At 44.0% G+C, this 19,688-nt stretch overlaps 2 protein-coding genes and 1 pseudogene across 9 annotated transcripts in view; 1 reads left to right on the plus strand and 2 right to left on the minus strand.

Moving 5' to 3' along the window:
- NVL (nuclear VCP like) overlaps positions 1–19,688 on the minus strand; it is a 179,037-nt gene that overhangs the window by 41,559 nt on the left and 117,790 nt on the right. The window contains exon 23 of one of the 8 annotated variants that reach the window (XM_070768023.1): positions 1,467–5,479. The exons of 6 other annotated variants lie outside the window; for them this stretch is intronic. In XM_070768023.1, the coding sequence (XP_070624124.1) occupies positions 5,426–5,479 (54 nt within the window). In that variant the 3' untranslated portion in view covers positions 1,467–5,425. Of the gene's footprint in view, positions 1–1,466; positions 5,480–7,380; positions 19,181–19,688 lie in introns of those variants that run through there. One more of the 8 variants, XM_070768022.1, reaches the window with a different exon arrangement.
- Positions 778–11,092, plus strand: DEGS1 (delta 4-desaturase, sphingolipid 1). The gene is made up of 3 exons (XM_019976755.2): positions 778–1,006; positions 7,016–7,758; positions 10,605–11,092. The coding sequence occupies exons 1-3, from the start codon at positions 925–927 to the stop codon at positions 10,749–10,751; spliced, it is 972 nt and encodes a 323-aa protein (XP_019832314.1). The 5' UTR covers positions 778–924; the 3' UTR covers positions 10,752–11,092.
- On the minus strand, positions 7,381–19,037 carry LOC139176507 (large ribosomal subunit protein P1 pseudogene; annotated as a pseudogene).

The following is a 19,688-nucleotide window of genomic DNA, read 5'->3' on the forward strand; positions in this document are numbered from 1 at the left end:
CTCCTCTGTTCTATTTTCTATACATTAGCATTTGGTTCTAGGTATTTGATCACACTTGGCTGTAGTATGCATGTGTGGATGTGGTGTTTTACTGAGAATATCCTGTTGGTTATCTTCCTTTTTGTAATCTTAGTCAGTTTCTTTTTTATTGGAGAAGGGGTAACTTAATTTTGAGACAAAATGTCCTCTCAGGAAGAGGCGGTGGTTCAAACGACCTGTGATAGATGTAAGGTTGAGCAATGAACTTACAAGAGAAATGGTCACACTAAAATAATTCAGGCAGAACAACAAATTCCTCATGATTTTTCACTCTCAACGAGAGTGATTTCCTTTTTCTTAATTAGCTCTTAATCACCACACGCTCCGCATTTTTTTCCTGAGGTATTATTTCGAGGAGGCAGCCAAAAACAGCTCAGTAAATAATTTGCTTTTCAAAATTAAACAAAACTTGGGCAAGTTGCCACGGATTACTGACCAAGGATTCTTGGGCTCAAGCTCCAGCCTCCCCGCGAGGCGCTAAAGCGCAGTCTCATTTCACTTGAGACCTTTCCTGCCTTTTTCACCTTTTCCCGGGGACCAGCACCAGCACCGCGCAGAACAGGCCTCAGGGAGCTGGGACTTGCAGGAACTCGGCATCCCGGCTTGTCGCCGAGTCACATAAAAAGCAGAAACGAGCGCCGCGGAGCAACGGAATCCCGCCCCGCGGAGGGGGCGCCCGCCCACCCCAGCTCCAGGCCGGGGGGCGGGGCCTCGGGACTCCGCCGGGGGGCGGGGCCTCGGGACTCCGCCCCGGCCTGCGTCTCCTCTCCCGCCCCTCCGCCGCCGGCTGACACGAGTTGCGGAGCGGCAGTCTTCGCTTTCGCCGCCGCCCAGGAGGAGAGTGGATAGGAGCGAGAGCCCGCCGCTGGCCCGTGAGCCGCCGCCATGGGGAATCGCGTTTCACGGGAAGACTTCGAGTGGGTCTACACCGATCAGCCGCACGCCACTCGGCGCCAGGAGATCCTGGGTGAGGCTCGGGCCCGCGCCCCGTTATGTGCGTGCGCGGCCTCCCGCCACCTGGACGCGCCTTCCCCGCGGCGGCCCCTGCGCGCCCGAGGCCCGTTAAGAGCCCGCTCCCGGCCGCGTCCCGCCGCCGCCCGGGCCCCGGCCCGGCTCGTGAGGGAGGGATTCCCCCGCGCGCCCCCGCCTGGCCGCGCAGACCCGAACCTTCGGCGGGGGAGGCACAGGCGCGCCCTCGAGCGCGGGCGTCCGTTCGGGGACAGGGTTTTCTTCAGCCGGGTTCCCTCGGCCAGACCGCGCTCGAGTAGATCCTCTCGCCCAGAGATACTCGTGCTGCCGGTGGGCGCAGTGATCTCCTCTCCCTTCTCCCTTCCGCCTTCCCCCCTTCCCCGTCTCCCCCCTCCCCCGCCTCTTTCTCTTCCTCTCCCTTCTTCCTCTGCCCGGCGGCCCCGGGCGAAGCCAGGCTGCGAGCGTGTGCGAGGCAGGGCGTGGTCCCGGAGCATCTAGAGGCCCACACGCGGGGCGCGCGGACGCTGGCCGACGCCCGCTAGCGATCCCGGCGCCGGCGGCTGCAGCCTGGGCCCAGGGAGGGGGCTGGTGGTATCCCACCCGTTTGCCCCCAGGGGCCTTTCAGACCGGAAGGGTAACCTTTCCAGGGCCTGGGTCCTGGGGTGCTCACGCTGATCTCGTGAATTCTCACAAATAAGGCTGCGAGAGGGGCAGATTCATGTTTATTTTTCATCCATCACAGTTTTTTTTGGACGAAAAGGCTGTGTGTGGAATACTTGCCAAGATTAGCCTTCTGGTTCCCTGACTGCTAATTTAGGGCTTTTACATCAGGTTAAACTAGGCCCTAACAACTCTCTGGAGGTGTCAGGCGCTCAGCTGTTTGCAGCTTCTATATTATATAGAGAATTCTCTCATCTCTCCCAGGGTTGTGTTAGGTACTGTGTTGAGTACTTTACAAACATTAACCAATTTAATCTTCCCAGTGACTAGGTCGATGTTACCCCTATTTTAAAGATGTGGTAGGAGTGAATAACTGTTAGAGGGGCATTTTGATTTGGGTTAGATTCTACCACAACGTTTGCTCTTGTTTTGAAAATCTGGAAACTAATGGGTGACAAGTTGAATAGGAGGAATTATTTCTCATACAGAGTATCCGCCTAGTTGTTCTTGTCAGCATCCATTCGCCAAGTGAAAAGAAAAGGCAAGTCCCTGCTCTTTGCTGGAGTAAGGTAGAAATGTCATATTTTCACAAAAGGAAAGGAATTAGACCTTTAAAAACTTCCATAGTCTAGCAGACTCTTCAAAGTTGGCTATTGAACAGCAGTTCGCCTTCTCCAAATTGCCGGCGTCCTGGATAAAGCAACTGTTCCTTTCCAACCAATACTTGTCTCTCAAGTATTAGCAAACAATGGAACCTGAGTTGGGTAATACGTGATCATATAACTAATACATGGGTGAATCTAGATTTAAACCCATATCCTTCTGACACTAGGGACTCTGTTAAATAAATTTATAAATTGTAAAAAAAAAAAGCATTAGTAGATCCTATTGAAATGGATTTTTAAAAATCGAATCAATAAGCTGGGAGCGTGAACATTTATAGTTGCTATTAACGCTACCCCTTTAAGAGACTTTGGTTCTTGGATGCTTTCTTTACTATTTTTAATCAAAAATGTGTATTTTGCAAATCACACATAAGAGATGGCATATAGTACATTTTAATCTATGCCTAATCAATACATGCATAAGAATAATCTGGTCTCAACTCTGTAAAAACAAACACCTGAATACCAAAATGTAGCTATCTGTTTAATATTCAGACAATCAAGGAAGTGAAAAGGTGTTTGTCCATGCTTATCTCAACATGAACCTTTTTTCCACAAACTTATTATCACTGGACCGTTTCACTTGGAAAGTAAAAGGACTACAGTATTTCCCGATGAAGATGCTGATCATTTTCTCTGCAGGTGTAAATACTGCTCAGTGTTCCATATCAGCGGTGGAGATGGAATAACCTCAGAAAAGATAAGAATCTGGAGATTTGTTTAAATTATACTTAAATGATGAGATATTTTTGAAATGTGTCAGGTTTTGACAGGGTGAGAGGCACAAGAGAACATGGATATGATAACAGCCAACATCCATACACTAAATTTACAAAATTTATGTACAAAACTAATGAAAGCTATTGATTGGGCCATTTATGGTTGTTTAGTTGGACCATTACTACTGTTGTTTAGTCGCTCAGTCATGTCCCACTCTCTGCAACCCTGTGGACTGTGTAGCCCACCAGGCTCCTCTGTGCATAGGATTTCCCAGGCAAGCTTACTGGAGTGGTTTGCCATTTCCTTCTTCAGGGCATCTTCCCCACCCAGGGATTGAACCTGCATTTCCTGCATTGACAGGCAGATTCTTTACCACTGAGCCATCAGAAAGTGAAAGTGAAGTGAAAGTAAAAGTCTCAGTAGTGTCTGACTCTTTGCGACCTCATGGGCTGTACAGTCTATGGAATTCTCCAGGCCAGAATACTGGAGTGGGTAGCCTTCCCCTTCTCCAGGGGATCTTCCCAACCCAGGGATCGAACCCAGATGTCCCACATTGCAGGCGGATTTTTAACCAGCTGAGCCACAAGGGAAGCCCAAGAATACTGGAGTGGGTAGCCTATCCCTTCTCCAGCAGATCTTCCCAAACCCAGGAATCGAACTGGGATCTCCTGCATTGCAGGCAGATTCTTTACCATCTGAGCTATCAGGGAAAGGATGATTATTAGTAGGTCATATAATTGCAGGAAATGTTCCCTTTACTGCTGTACTTCTGCTGGGAAACTTTTTTTTTTTAACTGTCTTATTAAGATATAATTCACAAACTGTAAAGTTCCCCCTCCCCCTCCCCTTTTTTGTTTTTGCCCTTGCTGCACAGCATGTGGGATCTTAGTTTTCTGACCAGAAATGGAAGCTGAGCCCCCTTCATTGGAAGTACAGAGTCTTAACCACTAGATCACCAGGGAAATCCCAAAAGCTCACCTATTTAAAGTGTACAATTCAGTAGGGTGTTTTTTTTTTTGTTTTTTTTTTTAATGTATATATTCACAGTATTAAACCATTCAGTTCAGTTCAGTTCAGTCGCTCAGTCGTGTCCAACTCTTTGCAACCCCATGAATTGCAGTACGCCAGGCCTCCTTGTCCATCACCAACTCCTGGAGATCACCCGAACTCACATCCATCAAGTCGGTACTGCAATTTAATTTTTAGAAAGTTCTTGTCACCCCAAGAAGAAACCCTATATTCATTAGCATTGAATATATCCTTCACTCACACTGCCCAGTCCTGGGCAAACACTAATCTTTGTTTCTGTGGATTTTACTGTTCTGGACATTTCTTATGAATGAGGTCATAATACTTGGTCTTTCGTGACTGACTTCTCTCACTTAGCACGATGTTTTCAAGGTTCACGCATGTTGCAGCATGTATCAGTACTCCATTCCTTTTTGTAGCCAAGTAATTTTTGTGACTTCCCTGGTGGCTCAGAGGTCTGCCTGCAATGTGGGAGACCTGGGTTCGATCCCTGGGTTGGGAAGATCCCCTGGAGAAGGAAATGGCACCCCACTCCAGTATTCCTGCCTGGAGAATCCCATGGACGGAGGAGCCTGGTGGGCTACAGTCCACGAGTCCATGTGTCCACAGACACGACTGAGCAACTTCACTCACTCACTCAATTTTTGTGTATGGTGTAAGAGAGAGGTCCAGTTTTATTCTTTTACATGTGGATGACCAGTTGTTCCAGCACCATTTGTTGAAAAGACTATTCTTTGTCCTGTTTAATTATATTGGCATCCTAGTGTTGATTTTTTATATACTAGAGTCGGACACAACTGACGTGACTTAGCAGCAGCAGCAGCAGCAGCAGCACACCTGCAAAACGTGTGTTATCTTCTATCTTTTGTCAGATATGTCCATTTAATCAAATTTTATTTAAACTAAAAATGCTGGAGCTCTAAATAGAAATAACATTTTAATACAAAAGAATTACTACTTATTCACCAATGAACTGAATACTTTGTTATTTTATGTTTGAACAACTGTTGGACGTACCCATATTTAAATGAAATACTTACTTGAGCTTTTAATTTATCCCAGGATAATTAGTTTTAGACTCAAAACCCATAAGATTACTTTTTTTGACCCATTGCCTACAAAATTGTTAACACTGATGAAATGGACTAACAGCAAGAAAGATGAGAAGTTAGGGATAGGAGAGGGGAAAGGAAAGGAACAAGAAGAATTACCTTGAATTAACCCGACCCTTATATATGTGAAACTGGACTTACCTTCCTGTCCTGCATTTTAAGCTAGAATTCTTCATTTCACTTTTAGAGAAAAGAAGGTGAAGCTGCTCCTCTTCTTTTTGTTGTGCTGGGTTAAACATACTTGCCAACCCACAAAACCAAAGTGTGTATCTGGGCTTCCATTACCTGGAGTGGCAGGATACGGAGAAGAATCTGCATTTGCCTCTAGGCAATACTTCCCTGAATTACTAGCATATTCCATAATACTTGGTTAGATATTTGTGTGTGAAGTCAACAAATAATAATCTAACACAAATTAGCATTGTTCAGTCCTAATGCAGAAGGAAAGGAAAGAAAGAGGCATTGTGAATCGATAAGAGTTCTTTAGAATCTACACTAATTTGAGATAACTAGAAGTCTACATTGGCAGAAATTTATACATCTAAACATTTGAAAATACAGAAAATGGCTAGAAGTTACAACAAACTGGCAAGTAGAAGTGACTTGGTCAGTATAAGGAAATTATAAAACCTAAATCAGATACATCAGTTTATCAGACTATGATTGCCACTTTTGTAAAACTTACCAATTTAACATACAAAATTTTTTTTTTTTTCTTTCTTTTTTTTTTTTTTGAGTGCAAGGGCCACACCGACGCCTGCGTGCCCTCCTCCCTCCCTCCACCGCCCGGGGCAGAGGGAAGGGACACGAGCGGACGTGTGTGACAGCGGCGACAGGCGCGCGCTGCCGGCCCCCCGGCCCCGCGCGTCCCCCCCTGGGAAAGGGGTAACATACAAAAATTTTTAAGAGTGAAAAGGGAACTGCTGCTGCTGCTAAGTCATTTCAGTCGTGTCCGACTCTGTGCGACCCCATAGACGGCAGCCCACCAGGCTCCCCCGTCCCTGGGATTCTCCAGGCAAGAACACTGGAGTGGGTTGCCATTTCCTTCTCCAATGCATGAAAGTGAAAAGTGAAAGTGAAGTTGCTCAGTCGTGTCCGACTCTTTGCAACCCCATGGACTGCAGCCTACTAGGCTCCTCCATCCATGGGATTTTCCAGGTAAGAGTACTGGAGTGGGGTGCCATCGCCTTCTCCAGAAAAGGGAACTAGATAACATTTATTCATGTTGTGACTATCTTTCTGTTAATGTATGAGGGTCTAGATTTTGAGGCTCATTTTTTCCTACAAAAATTCTCAAATTTGTTGTGACATGATATTTAGTAACTTTACTGTTAGAATATACTTCTTCCCGGGACTTCCCTGGCAGTCTAGTGGTTAAGATTTCGCCTTCCACCCTGAAGGAGGGCATGGCAACCCACTCCAGTATCCTTGCCTGGGCCCTGGACAGAGGAACCTGGCAGGCTACAGTCCAGAGTTGCAAAGAGTCAGAAGGGACTTAGAACCCATGCATACTCTATTTAAAGAAAAAAAAAGACTTCCAATGCAGGGGGTGTTGGTTCCATCCCTAGTTAGAGAGCTAAGATGAAACAGAAGTGGTATTATAACAAATTCAATAGACATTAAAAATAGTCCACATCAAAATATACCTATTTTTAAAAAAGCATATACCCCTTCCCTGTAGTAGATGAACATTTGATAGTCTCAAAGAGAGCATATGATTTGGAAAAAATTAATTGATGTGTAAATTGATATTAGTTTAATTGCAGAACTGTTATGCACTTTTCTCAGGCTTTGATTTTTTGTTTGTTTTTTTCCTTACAGCAAAGTATCCAGAGATAAAATCCTTAATGAAGCCTGATTCCAACTTGATATGGATTGTAATTATGATGGTTCTCACTCAGTTTGTTGCATTTTACTTAGTAAAGGACTTAGACTGGAAATGGGTCCTGTTTTGGGCATATGCCTTTGGCAGCTGCGTTAATCATTCAATGACTCTGGCTATTCATGAAGTTTCCCACAACAGCGCCTTTGGCCATTACAAAGCTATGTGGAATCGTTGGTTTGGAATATTTGCCAATCTCCCTATCGGTGTCCCATATTCAGTTTCCTTTAAGAGATATCACATGGATCATCATCGATACCTCGGAGCTGACGGCATCGATGTGGATATTCCAACCGACTTTGAAGGCTGGTTCTTCTGTACTACTTTTAGAAAGTTTATATGGGTCATCCTTCAGCCTCTCTTTTATGCTTTTCGACCTCTGTTCATCAACCCCAAACCAATCTCCTATCTGGAAATAATCAATACTGTGATCCAGATCACTTTTGACATCGTGGTTTACTATGTTTTGGGAGTTAAATCTTTAGTCTACATGTTGGCAGCCTCCTTATTTGGCCTAGGTTTGCACCCGATTTCTGGACATTTTATAGCTGAACATTATATGTTCTTAAAGGGACATGAAACTTATTCATATTATGGGCCTCTGAATTTACTCACCTTCAATGTGGGTTACCATAATGAACACCACGACTTTCCCAACATTCCCGGAAAAAGCCTTCCCCTGGTAAGTAAAGGATTTTATACATGTTCTAATTTCTGATGGTTCTGTGATCACAATTAGTCTTGACTTGCTCATTTAAAATGAAATGTAGTATATTTTGTCCATCTAGGCAGTTCATCAAAGAAAACAGCAAGAGTCTTAAAAGTCATGAGTTGGGCAGCCTAATTTTACAGACCTCACTGTCCTGGATCCCTAAGCCTTGTGGTGACACATAAAGTTTAGAGTGTTCGGGGGGTCTGTATAATCAACTGACATGTAAAGTAATTCAGAAATGGAAAATGAAATTCCCTCTGTAGAGGCAGCAAAAATTTACATAACCTTTATCACTGTTAAATACACTTAGCTAAAGTTTGTGTTGGTTTATTGTGAAATACAGATACTCTGCATAATTGCTCTGCAGAATAAGTGAATGTCAGTTTCCAGTGGTGCAGACATCCCACAGGCAGGGACCATCCGTTTCCCGTCACAGTAGACTTTTATCTTACTGCTTGTGGAGTAAATGAAAGGCAGCATATTGACTTTCATCCTTTCTCAAAGGATAATCCTCTCCAAACTTCAGTTATATTTCTGATGAATTCACTTATTAGACTTTCCATCCTCAGAATGGATAGCTTTTACAGTTCCATTACCAAAAAATGTTTCTGTAATTCTAAAAAGGGGAAGTTGTAGGAGATGTAGTATCAATTTTTCATGATTTTTTATTTTTTTAGCTGTGATATTAAGGAAACCATAACCAGATATTTTATGCTAGCATATCTACTCACCCAAATTTTATAGATTTCATCTTAAGTTTTTAACTGTTGACTGTTTACAAACTTGCATACAGCATGACAACTAAATATAACATTTGATTATTGATTGGATTACTAGTTGAGGAAAGAAAAATCTAGAAAGGACATTGAGTTAGTGGGAAGTTTTGAATATGAACCACATAATAGTAATATTGTGTCAGTGTTAAGTTTCTTGGGTGTGGAATGCTATTATGGTTTTGTCGGGAAATGTCCTTGTTCTTGGGCTTCCCAGGTGGCTAAGTGGCAAAGAATCCGCGTGCAAGTGCAGGAGATGCAGGTTCGATCCTTGGGTTGGGAAGATCCCCTGGAGGAGAAAATGGCAACCCATCCCAGTATTCTTGCTGGGAAAATCCTATGGACAGAGGAGCCTGGCAGGCACCAGTCCATGGGGTTGCAAAGACTCAGACATGACTGATGACATAACTTTTTCTTAGGAGATATGTATTGAATATTTAGGGTGAAATATTCAGAGTAAGTTTGCACATAACATCTGCAACTTCTCTTCCAGCAAAGAGCAAAGTATGTGATTTATATCATATATGGAGAGAGAGAGAGAAAGTAGCTGTGGCATAGTGTTAATTGGTGGACCTAAATGAAGAGCATATGGCTGATGGTTTTGTTGTTCTTTCAGCTTTTCTGTCGGTTTTGTGTTTTCAAAATAAAATGGGGGAAATCACCACACAGCTGGCTGAAAACAGTTTTGAACGTGGTGTGATGTGCCCGTGTGGCTACTTTGTGTCATTTTGGTTGGAGAGTGTGCCCACCTTTGCTCACCTCTTCCCTGCCTAGGAAAGTACATTTTTATATTTTTAAGAGATTAGGGCTTCTTAGGCGGCTCACTGGTAAAGAATCTGCTTGCAATGCAGGAGACACAGTTTCGATCCCTGGGTCAGGAAGATCCCCTGGAGAAGGAAATGTCAACCCACTCCAGTATTCTTGCCTGGAAAACCCCATGGATGGAGAAGCCTGGTGGGCTACAGTCCATGGGCTCGCAAAAAGAGTTGGACATGACATGGTTTAAGGAGAAAGCTGGTCACCTTTGAACAAAATAATTCACCTTTTCCAACATAAGCCACATATTTTGACTTGTAATTTTCTTGAGCAGTCTGTAAACTGAAAACTTAGGTCAGCTTAAACATTACCTGCTCATGGTTCATCAGTGAGAATTTATTTCCCACTCCATTCCACACATAGCTGAACTAATAGACATTCTCAAAGTTCTCTGGTCTTCCTTTCCTGCCTGTTCTATTGTGTATGCCAAGAAGTACCTTGTTCTGCAATAGTTGTGTTGCAGTAATTATGTTGCATGTAACGATCACATGGTTAGTTAATAGATATGCATAACAAGGTTTCTTTCAACATCTCTATTGAAAGGTAACTCATAGATACAATTCATACACTTACAATGTGCAATTCAGTGGTTTTTAGATTGTTCAGAGCCTTACAAACATCACTGCAATCACATTTTGTTGAAATCAGTGTTTTACTCCGCACTAACTAGTCTTGCTTGCTAATCACACTGGCCATAGTCATTTTTTTTAAAAAGACATCCTTAACGTGAGGTGGCTGAATTGTACGTTTGATAAGTGATTAATTTCTAACTGGCATGCCACAATAATTCATCGGTATTTGCAGGCAGGTTCCTTAATGGCAGCGTCAAGTGGTGCCTTTAAACCCTGCAATGCCAGTCATTCAGTATGACATTTAAAAAACATCAAGTTGATTGGATTGCAAGTATTTGTTATTAAAAGATGGCAAGTGCCACATTTACAAGTAAGCTAATAAACTACAAGTAAATTTACAAGTAAACTAATCCCTCAGAGCTTGTTGAAAAGAGTCAGTAATCCTAGAGGGTCAAAGATGGTTTATTCCAAAAATGTAAACTGCTTTCTGTTTAGAATTCCCAAAGCTGCTGCTGTTACTTATTTATTTAAGAGGGAGGTAGGAGAAAGTTTCATGGTTTCTTTTCTGAGTGTGCATGTCAGACATCCATCTGTCATCTTTAATAGGACTCTGTTAACACTCATTATTCATCTTGCTGTATTTTTTCCCTTCTAGGTGAGGAAAATAGCTGCTGAGTACTATGACAACCTCCCCCACTACAATTCCTGGATAAAAGTGCTATATGATTTTGTGACGGATGATACAATAAGTCCCTATTCGAGAATGAAGAGGCATCTGAAAGGCAACGAGGTTCAGGAGTAAATGTCATTAAGACCAAAGGAACTCCTCTCTGAAACTTGATCATAACTGAGAAAGTGGAATTTTTGAATTATTAAGACCAACTATGTTTAGAAGCTGCCCTCATACAAATTCAGAGTGTGATCTTCATAGTGTCAAGAAGCTAATCTGGCTTTAAAGAGTCCATCTGCGCAGTGTTCAGCTTTACTCATTATATTACCACTGTGGTGGATGTTTTCACTTAGGTCTGACCCTTTGTAAGCATATCATAAAAAAAGCTTTTAAAAAGCTATTTCTAGTATGTTGTTTTCACTATAAGGATTTACTTTATTAAAATCGCTAATAAACTGAGCTATTAATCACAATACATAGTGTTTATCACTTTTTTTTTTAATTGACTATCTTTATAATCACAGACTGGGGTGAGCTTACCGAGTCCAGCACAAGCTTACTCATAAATAAGGACATTATTGAATTCAGTCATGTCCAACAACTCAACTTCCTTTTCTGCGTGGACTCTCAGATTAGAAGTAGCTTTACTGATAAGTTTATGTCATTTCATTTCAGCAGAAACTGGTTGGGTCTGATGGTAGATGGCTGGTGTCAAGTAGCCAGTATTGGGGGTTGTTAGGCTGGTATTCCTGGTGACCTGAAACATGTCACTCAGGTATATTTATTGTAATACAGTGAACTATTTTAAAAGTAATCTTCAGTATCAAAGAAGTCAAATAGTCTACGATTTGTACACAACACCAACCCTCCGGTGTACTGAAGATGAGATACTATAAAATTCCTACTTGTGTAATTCTCAGCTGTATTACACTTTTGCCTACTGGTGGTGAATAGCACAATACTCACGCTCAAAAGTATTGGTTTCTCACAGATCTAATTTTGGGGGACAAAGTACACGTTTAGAGTCATAACAAGCAACTTTACGATTCAGATGTACACGCTGAGTCAAGTAAAAGTATCTGGTAAAACCTACCGACAGGTTTGATGCTAAGTGGGCCCTACGTTCTCACTGAACCCTCCACTCCCCTCGCCTGTACAACTCTGGCTGCAGCTGCCAGACCAATGCTGAAAGCCCCTAGATCTCCTGCCGGGTCAGCCCTCTCTCAGTTCCATTTTCTGCTGGGTCTGGAGAGGGGGTGCCTCGTTGTCCTTCCCCAAACCTGTTAGTTCTGCTTGTACCTCTTGCTTGGTGGAGGTTTTGGCCTCCTAGCATCTCTGGGCCAGTCTGGCTCCCATCTGCAAACTATGGCCATTCTTTGTGTCACTGGCAGTGACTTTTCCAAAGGGAGAAGGAGGAGTCGGGGGTAGGGAGAGGGCATAGGAAGGCTGGGCTGCAGAGCCTTGAAGGCACAAGGACAGGTCCTGAGACAAGGATCCCATCAGGTCAGGTGTCACTTTTGGACTCTCCAACCAATGCTTACCTAATCATTTGTGCTTCAGTCACTCAGGCTTGTCTGACTCTTTGCGACCCCGTGAACCGCAGCACGCCAGGCCTCCCTGTCCATCACCAACTCCTGGAGTTCACCCAAACTCATGTCCATTGAATCGATGATGCCATCCAACCATCTCATCCTCTGTCGTCCCCTTCTCTCGCCTTCAGTCTTTCCCAGCATCAGGGACTTTTCAAATGAGTCAGCTCTTCACATCAGGTGCCCAAAGTATTGGAGTTTCAGCTTCAACATTAGTCCTTCCAATGAACATTCAAGACTGATTTCCTTTAGGATGGACTGCTTGGATCTCCTTGCAGTCCAGGGGACTGTCAAGAGTCTTATCCAACACCACAGTTCAAAAGCATCAGTTCTTCAGCACTCAGCTTTCTTTATAGTCCAGCTCTCACATTCATATATGACTACTGGAAAAACCATAGCCTTGACTAGATGGACCTTTGTTGGCAAAGTAATATCTTTGCTTTTGAATATGCTATCTAGGTTGGTCATATTGGAGAAGGAAGTGGCAACCCACTCCAGTGTTCTTGCCTGGAGAATCCCAGGGATGGGGGAGCCTAGTGGGCTGCCGTCTACGGGGTCATGCAGAGTCTAACATGACTAAAGTGACTTAGCAGGTTGGTCATAACTTTTCTTCCAGGGAGTAAGCGTCTTTTTATTTCATGGCTGCAGTCACCATCTGCAGTGATTTTGGAGCCCCCCAAAATAAAGTCTGCCACGGTTTCCACTGTTTCTCCATTTGCCATGAAGTGATAGGACCAGATGCCATGATCTTAGTTTTCTGAATGTTGAGCTTTAAGCCAACTTTTTCACTCTCCAATTTCACTTTCATCAAGAGGCTCTGTAGTTCTTCTTCATTTTCTGCCATAAGGGTGGTGTCATCTGCATATCTGAGGTTATTGATATTTCTCCCAGCAATCTTGATTCCAGCTTGTGCTTCATCCAGCCCAGCATTTCTCATGATGTATTCTGCATAGAAGTTAAATAAGCACGGTGACAATATACAGCCTTGACGTACTCCTTTTCCTATTTGGAACCAGTCTGTTGTTCCATGACCAGTTCTAATTCTTGCTTCCTGACCTGCATACAGGTTTCTCAAGAGTCAGGTCAGGTGGTCTGGTATTCCCATCTCTTGAAGAATTTTCCACAGTTTATTGTGATCCACACAGTCAAAGGTTTGGCACAGTAAAGCAGAAATAGATGTTTTTCTGGAACTCTCATGCTTTTCGATGATCCAGCGGATGTTGGCAATTTGATCTCTGGTTCCTCTGCCTTTTCTAAAAGCAGCTTGAATATCTGGAAGTTCACGATTCACGTATTATTGAAGCCTGGCTTGGAGAATTTTGAGCATTACTTTGCTAGCGTGTGAGATGAGTGCAATTGTGTGGTAGTTTGAGCATTCTTTGGCATTGCCTTTCTTAGGGATTGGAATGAAAACTGACTTTTTCCCAGTCCTGTGGCCACTGCTGAGTTTTCCACATTTGCTGGCATATTGAGTGCATCACTTTCACAGCATCATCTTAGAGGATTTGACATAGCTCCACTGGAATTCCATCACCTCCACTAGCTTTGTTCATAGTGATGCTTCCTAAGACCCCCTTAACTTCACATTCCAGGATGTCTGGCTCTAGGTGAATGATCACACCATCATGACTATCTGGGTCGTGAAGATTTTTTTTTGTACAGTTTTTCTGTGTATTCTTGCCACCTCTTCTTAATATCTTCTGCTTCTGTTTGGTCCATACCATTTCTGTCCTTTATTGAGCCCATCTTTGCATGAAATGTTCCCTTGATATCTCTAATTCTCTTGAAGAGATCTCTAGTCTTTCCCATTCTATTGGTTTCCTTGATTTCTTTGCTTTGTTCACTTAGGAAGGCTTTCTTATCTCTCCTTGCTATTCTTTGGAACTCTGCATTCAAATGGGTATATCTTTCCTTTTCTCCTTTGCATTTTGCTTCTCTTCTTTTCACAGCTATGTGTAAGGCCTCCTCAGACAGCCATTTTGCTTTTTTGCATTTCTTTTTCTTGGGGATGGTCTTGATTCCTGTCTCCTGTACAATGTCATGAACCTCTGTCCATAGTACATCAGGCACTTTGTCTATCAGATCTAATCCCTTGAATCTATTTCTCACTTCCACTGTATAACATTTAGGGATTTGATTTAGGTCATACCTGAATGGTCTAGTGGTTTTCCATACTTTTTTCAATTCAAGTCTGAATTTGGCAATAAAGAGTTCATGATCTGAGCCACAGTCAGCTCCTGGTCTTGTTTTTGCTGACTGTATAGAGCTTCTCCGTCTTTGGCTGCAAAGAATATAATCAATCCAATTTCAGTGTTTACCATCTGGTGATGTCCATGTGTAGAGTCTTCCCTTGTGTTTTTTTAAGAGGGTGTTTGCTATGACAGATGGTAGGCACTGGCGTGGCTGTGAGGAGATACCCTACATCCAAGGCCAAAGGAGAAGCCCCAGCAAGATGGTAGGAGGGGTGAATTCGTGTTTAGAATCAAACCCCTTTCCCGCCATAGATGCTCAGAGGGCTCAAACAAACCTTGCACACACCAGGACCCAGAGACGCCACAAAGGCTGAGACTGAACTGTGTTTGAGCATCTCCTGTGGAGCTACGGGTCGGCAGTGGTCTGCTGCAGGGACAGGGGCTCTGGGTGTGGGTATGGCATAAGTCCTCTTGGAGGAAGTCACCATTAACCCCACCATAGAGCTGCCAGAACTTACACAGGACTGGGAAATAGACTCTTGGAGGGCACAACAGAACCTTGTTCACCAGGACCCAGGAGAAAGGAACAGTGACCCCACAGGAGACTGTCCCGGACTTGCCTGTGGGTGTCCAGGAGCCTCCAGTGAAGGCGTGGGTCAGAGGTGGCCCGCTGCAGGGTTGGGGGCATGGATTGTAGCAGTATATGCATGGGATCTTTTGAGGGAGGTCACCATTCATTACCTCCACCATAGTTTGGCCCCAGGTAAATAGCAGAGAGGGAATAGCTCCACCCATCAACAGAAAATTGGATTAAAGATTTCCTGAGCATGGCCCTGCCCATCAGAACAAGACCCAGGATCCCCCTCAGTCAGTATCTCCCATCAGGAAGCTTCCTTAAGCCTCTTGTCCTTCTCCATCAGAGGGCAGACAGACTGAAAACCACAATCACAAAAACTAACCAATCTGATCACATGGACCACAGCCTTGTCTAACTCAATGAAACTATGAGCTATGCCATGTAGGGCCACCCAAGACGGACGGGTCATGGTGGAGAGTTCTGACAAAACGTGGTCCACTGGAGAAGGGAATGGCAGACCACTTCAGTATTCCTGCCTTGAGAACCACATGAACAGGCAAAAAGATAGGACACTGAAAGAAGTCCCCAGGTCGGTAGGTGCCAAATATGCTACTAGAGATCAGTGGAGAAATAACTCCAGAGAGAATGAAGAGACGGAGCCAAAGCAAAAACAACACCCAGTTGTGGATGTAACTGGTGATGGAAGCAAGGTTCAATGCTGTAAAGAGCAATATTGCATAGGAACCTGGAATGTTAGGTCCATGAATCAAGGCAAATTGGAAGTGGTCAAACAGGAGATGGCAAGAGTGAACGTCGACATTCTAGGAATCAGCAAACTAAAATGGACTGGAATGGGTGAATTTAACTCAGATGACCATTATATCTACTACTGTGGGCAAGAATCCCTTAGAAGAAATGGAGTAGCCATCACAGTCAACAAGAGTACAAAATGCAGTACTTGGATGCAGTCTCAAAAATGACAGAATGATCTCTGTTCGTTTCGAAGGCACACCATTCAGTATCACAATAATCCAAGTCTATGCCCCGACCAGTAACGCTGAAGAAGCTGACATTGAACAGTTCTATGAAGACCTATAAGGCCTTCTAGAATTAACACCCAAAAAAGATGTCCTTTTCATTATAGGGGACTGGAATGCAAAAGTAGGAAGTCAAGAAACACCTGGCTGCTGCTAAGTCACTTCAGTGGTGTCCGACTCTGTGCGACCCCATAGGCGGCAGCCCACCAGGCTCCCCCATCACTGGGATTCTCCACGCAAGAACACTGGAATGGGTTGCCATTTCCTTCTCCAATGCAGGAAAGTGAAAAGTGAAAGTGAAGTTGCTCAGTTGTGTCCGACTCTTCGCAACCCCACGGACTGCAGCCTACTAGGCTCCTCCACCCATGGGAATTTTCCAGGCAAGAGTACTAGAGTGGGGTGCCATTGCCTTCTCCAAGAAACACCTGGAATAACAGTAACAGGCAAATTTCTCCTTGGAGTATAGAATGAAGCAGGGCAAAGGCTTAATAGAGTTCTGCCAAGAGAATGCACTGCTCATAGCAAACACCCTCTTCCAACATTTGTGCTTACCATGTACTATTTAAATACACAGTTTGTTTTCCCCCTGATGCTGTAACTTAAGGGCTGGGATGATCTTTTATTTCTTTGTTGCCCAAGCCTAGCAGGGTCAGTGCTTGGCTTGAAGTGCTTGATGAATGGAGACCAATAGAGGTTATTAAAACTTCAGAAGCTTTTCATTGAAAACAGAGGCAAAGTTCAAGATAGAGGGCATATGGATAACCTTTGAATGTGGTATACTGAACACAGTGGACATTTATTGAGAATTCTATTATTCACTAGCCCTGAACTAAGGTTTTTAATTAATTATCTTATTCTATTCTCAACATGGCTGTGATGTAGGAAAGAAAAAAAGTTGAAAATGTTAGCTGGGTCTGACTCTTTGCAACCTCATGGACTGTAGCCCACCAGGCTCCTCTGTCCATGAAATTCTCCAGGCAAGAATACTGGAGTAGGTTGGCATTCCCTTCTCCAGGAGATCTTCCCGACCAAGGGATCGAACCTGGTCTCCTGCATTGCAGGCAGACTCTTTACCATCTGAGCCACCAGGGAAGCAGTTAGCATTATTAGTATCTTCATTTTATAGATGAGAAGACTGAGCCTCAGAGAGATTAAGTAACTGGCACAAGGTCACACTTGGAGACAGGATGTGAGATTGAGACAGTGACTGGAGAACCCAGACTCTACCGAGCTTCACGGGGCTTATCTAATGAGCCTAGTCCTGCAGCGGGAGCATGAAGGAACACATGTTCCCATGTGTTATCAAATGTGTGTTCATTCCACTGCCTGGTGGACCCCTTCCTGTGTGCCAGCAGTTTGGGCTATATTTCTGGGAGGGGGTTTGACTTTTGACAATCAAAAATTCTTTTTTATTTTTTTCTAAGAGGTCAGCTTTGGATTGAACATTACAAAATAGAAATATTACACCAGAGATTTAATCAAAAGACCAAACCCTATGTCATCTTCAGACTCCTCAGTCTTCTTTCTCTGCTCCCACTTTGTCCTCTGTAGGGGCAGAACCTCCTGTTGGGGCAGGGCCACCAGCCCTGTGTTGTAGATAAGAGTCTCGATGTTGACATTGGCCAGGGCCTTTGCAAACAAACCTGGCCAGAAAGGCTTGACATTCACATTGGCTGCTGCTAATGAGGGTGTTGACCATACTCTACGTGACTGGCACCTCATCCTTGCACAGGATGAGGGTTGGGTAGATGCAGGTGAGCTCAGAGATGGAGACCGTGGAGGGGCGAGTGCCAAGTGGACGACTGCCAGGTGCATTGAGCACCAGAAACGAGGGCCTCACTCCAACACTGCGTTAGCTTCCTTGGTAGGACTGAGCATTTTCACAGAAGCTGAGCAAAGAACCCAACTAAATTCTTATATGAAACACTGGTTTAAATCCTAAGTAAAAATGAACTTACTTATTCATTCTAGGGGCTTCCCTAGTGGCTCAGATGGTAAAGAACCTACCTGAAGTGCCAGAGACCTGGGTTTGATCCCTGGGTTGGAAAGATCCCCTGGAGGAGGGCATGGCAACCCACTCCAGTATTTGAGAATCCCATAGACAGAGGAGCCTGGTGGGTCGCCAAGAGTCGGACACAACCGATTGACTAAGCACATTCATTCTATGGGTACTTGGCTAGGCACTACATTAGGCAGAGAGGACGCAAAGACAAAATATCCGAAGTTAAGGAGCTGATGCCCTAGTGCTGGGATATGCAAATGAATCAGAATTCAGTAATAGAGGCATCTGCAGCAACAGGGATAGATCTAGAAACTATCATGGAAATGGCAACCCACTCCAGTATTCTCACTTGGAAAATTCTATGGACAGAGAGGAGCCTGGTGGGCTACAGTCCATGGGGCCACAAAGACTCGGACATGACTGAGCACACACATAAACATATGTACAATAGGTTGCTAACAAGGACCTACTGTATAGCACAGGGAACTTTATTCAGTATTCTGTAATAATCTATACAGGAAAAGAATCTGAAAGAGAATGAGTATATATATATCCATATCCATATATACATGACTGATTCACCTTGCTATACACACCTGAAACTAACAAAATTGTGAATCAACTATACTCCAATCAAAGTTGAAAAAAGAAAAGAATTCAGTAATAAAGAACTCAATGCCTTAACTAGGAGAGTCATGGGACTTCTGTGGTGGTGCTGTGGCTAAGACTCTGTGCTCCCAATGCAGGGGGCACGAGTTCAGTCCCTGGTTGGGGAACCTGATCCTGCACACCATAACTAATGATCTCGAACGCCGCATGGAAGATCAAAGATCCCAAATGCTGCAATGAAGATCAGAGGGCCCCGTGCCACAGTGAAGTCCGGGCACAGCCAAATCCATAAATAAATAAAAATAAATATTAAAAAAAAAAATAGGACAGTCACGATGTGGCTGGTGTGCACAACAGTATCAGGTGTCTAAACTCTGCCAGACCATCCCTGCAGGCTATTGTTTTCATCCATATTGGCCTGGGGAGGCAAATATCATCCCTTGTAAATTCCCATGAAGACAGGGAGGTTCCAAGAGATTAGCCTGAGGTGAGCACTGTGAGCTGTCCAAGCCAGGGCTGTTGCTGCTGTTCCACTCGCCAGCTGACTTGGAAGATCTGTTTGGATAAGGAAAAAAAAAAAAAAGTGTTTTCTTAGGGAAAACTTCCAGAAGCCTTAGTCATTTGGAATGAAGCAAGGATAGTTTGATCCTTGGGCTGGGAAGGTCCTAAAAAAATTGTACCCGCAAAAACCCAAAAGCACAAAAACCCTGAGACCCTCTTCGTGTATCTGATTCTGAAACAGGATAAGGACAGGGGTAGCACCTGCAAGGGGGGTCTCAGAGTGGAGGAGAAGGGGCAACTGAGGCCTAAAGACATCAAAGTAAGAGATCCCCACTGGGCTGTGGGCGAGGTCTGCAGTGGGGATTAGCAGAAAGGGGTGTGGTGACAACCCAAAGAGTGGGGAAAGGAGTAAGATTTGACAACAGAGGGACATGCAGCTACTTTTTGGTTGGAAAATGAATGACATGTTAGATGAAGAAGAAGAATGCGGAGCGTCATCTGAAACTGGAGTTTTGTTTTTGTTAAATTTAATCCAGATTGGCATATGGCTCCTGAGGCCAAT

This window comes from Bos indicus, chromosome 16, assembly GCF_029378745.1.
Source record: "Bos indicus isolate NIAB-ARS_2022 breed Sahiwal x Tharparkar chromosome 16, NIAB-ARS_B.indTharparkar_mat_pri_1.0, whole genome shotgun sequence".
NCBI classification, from domain to species: domain Eukaryota; kingdom Metazoa; phylum Chordata; class Mammalia; order Artiodactyla; family Bovidae; genus Bos; species Bos indicus.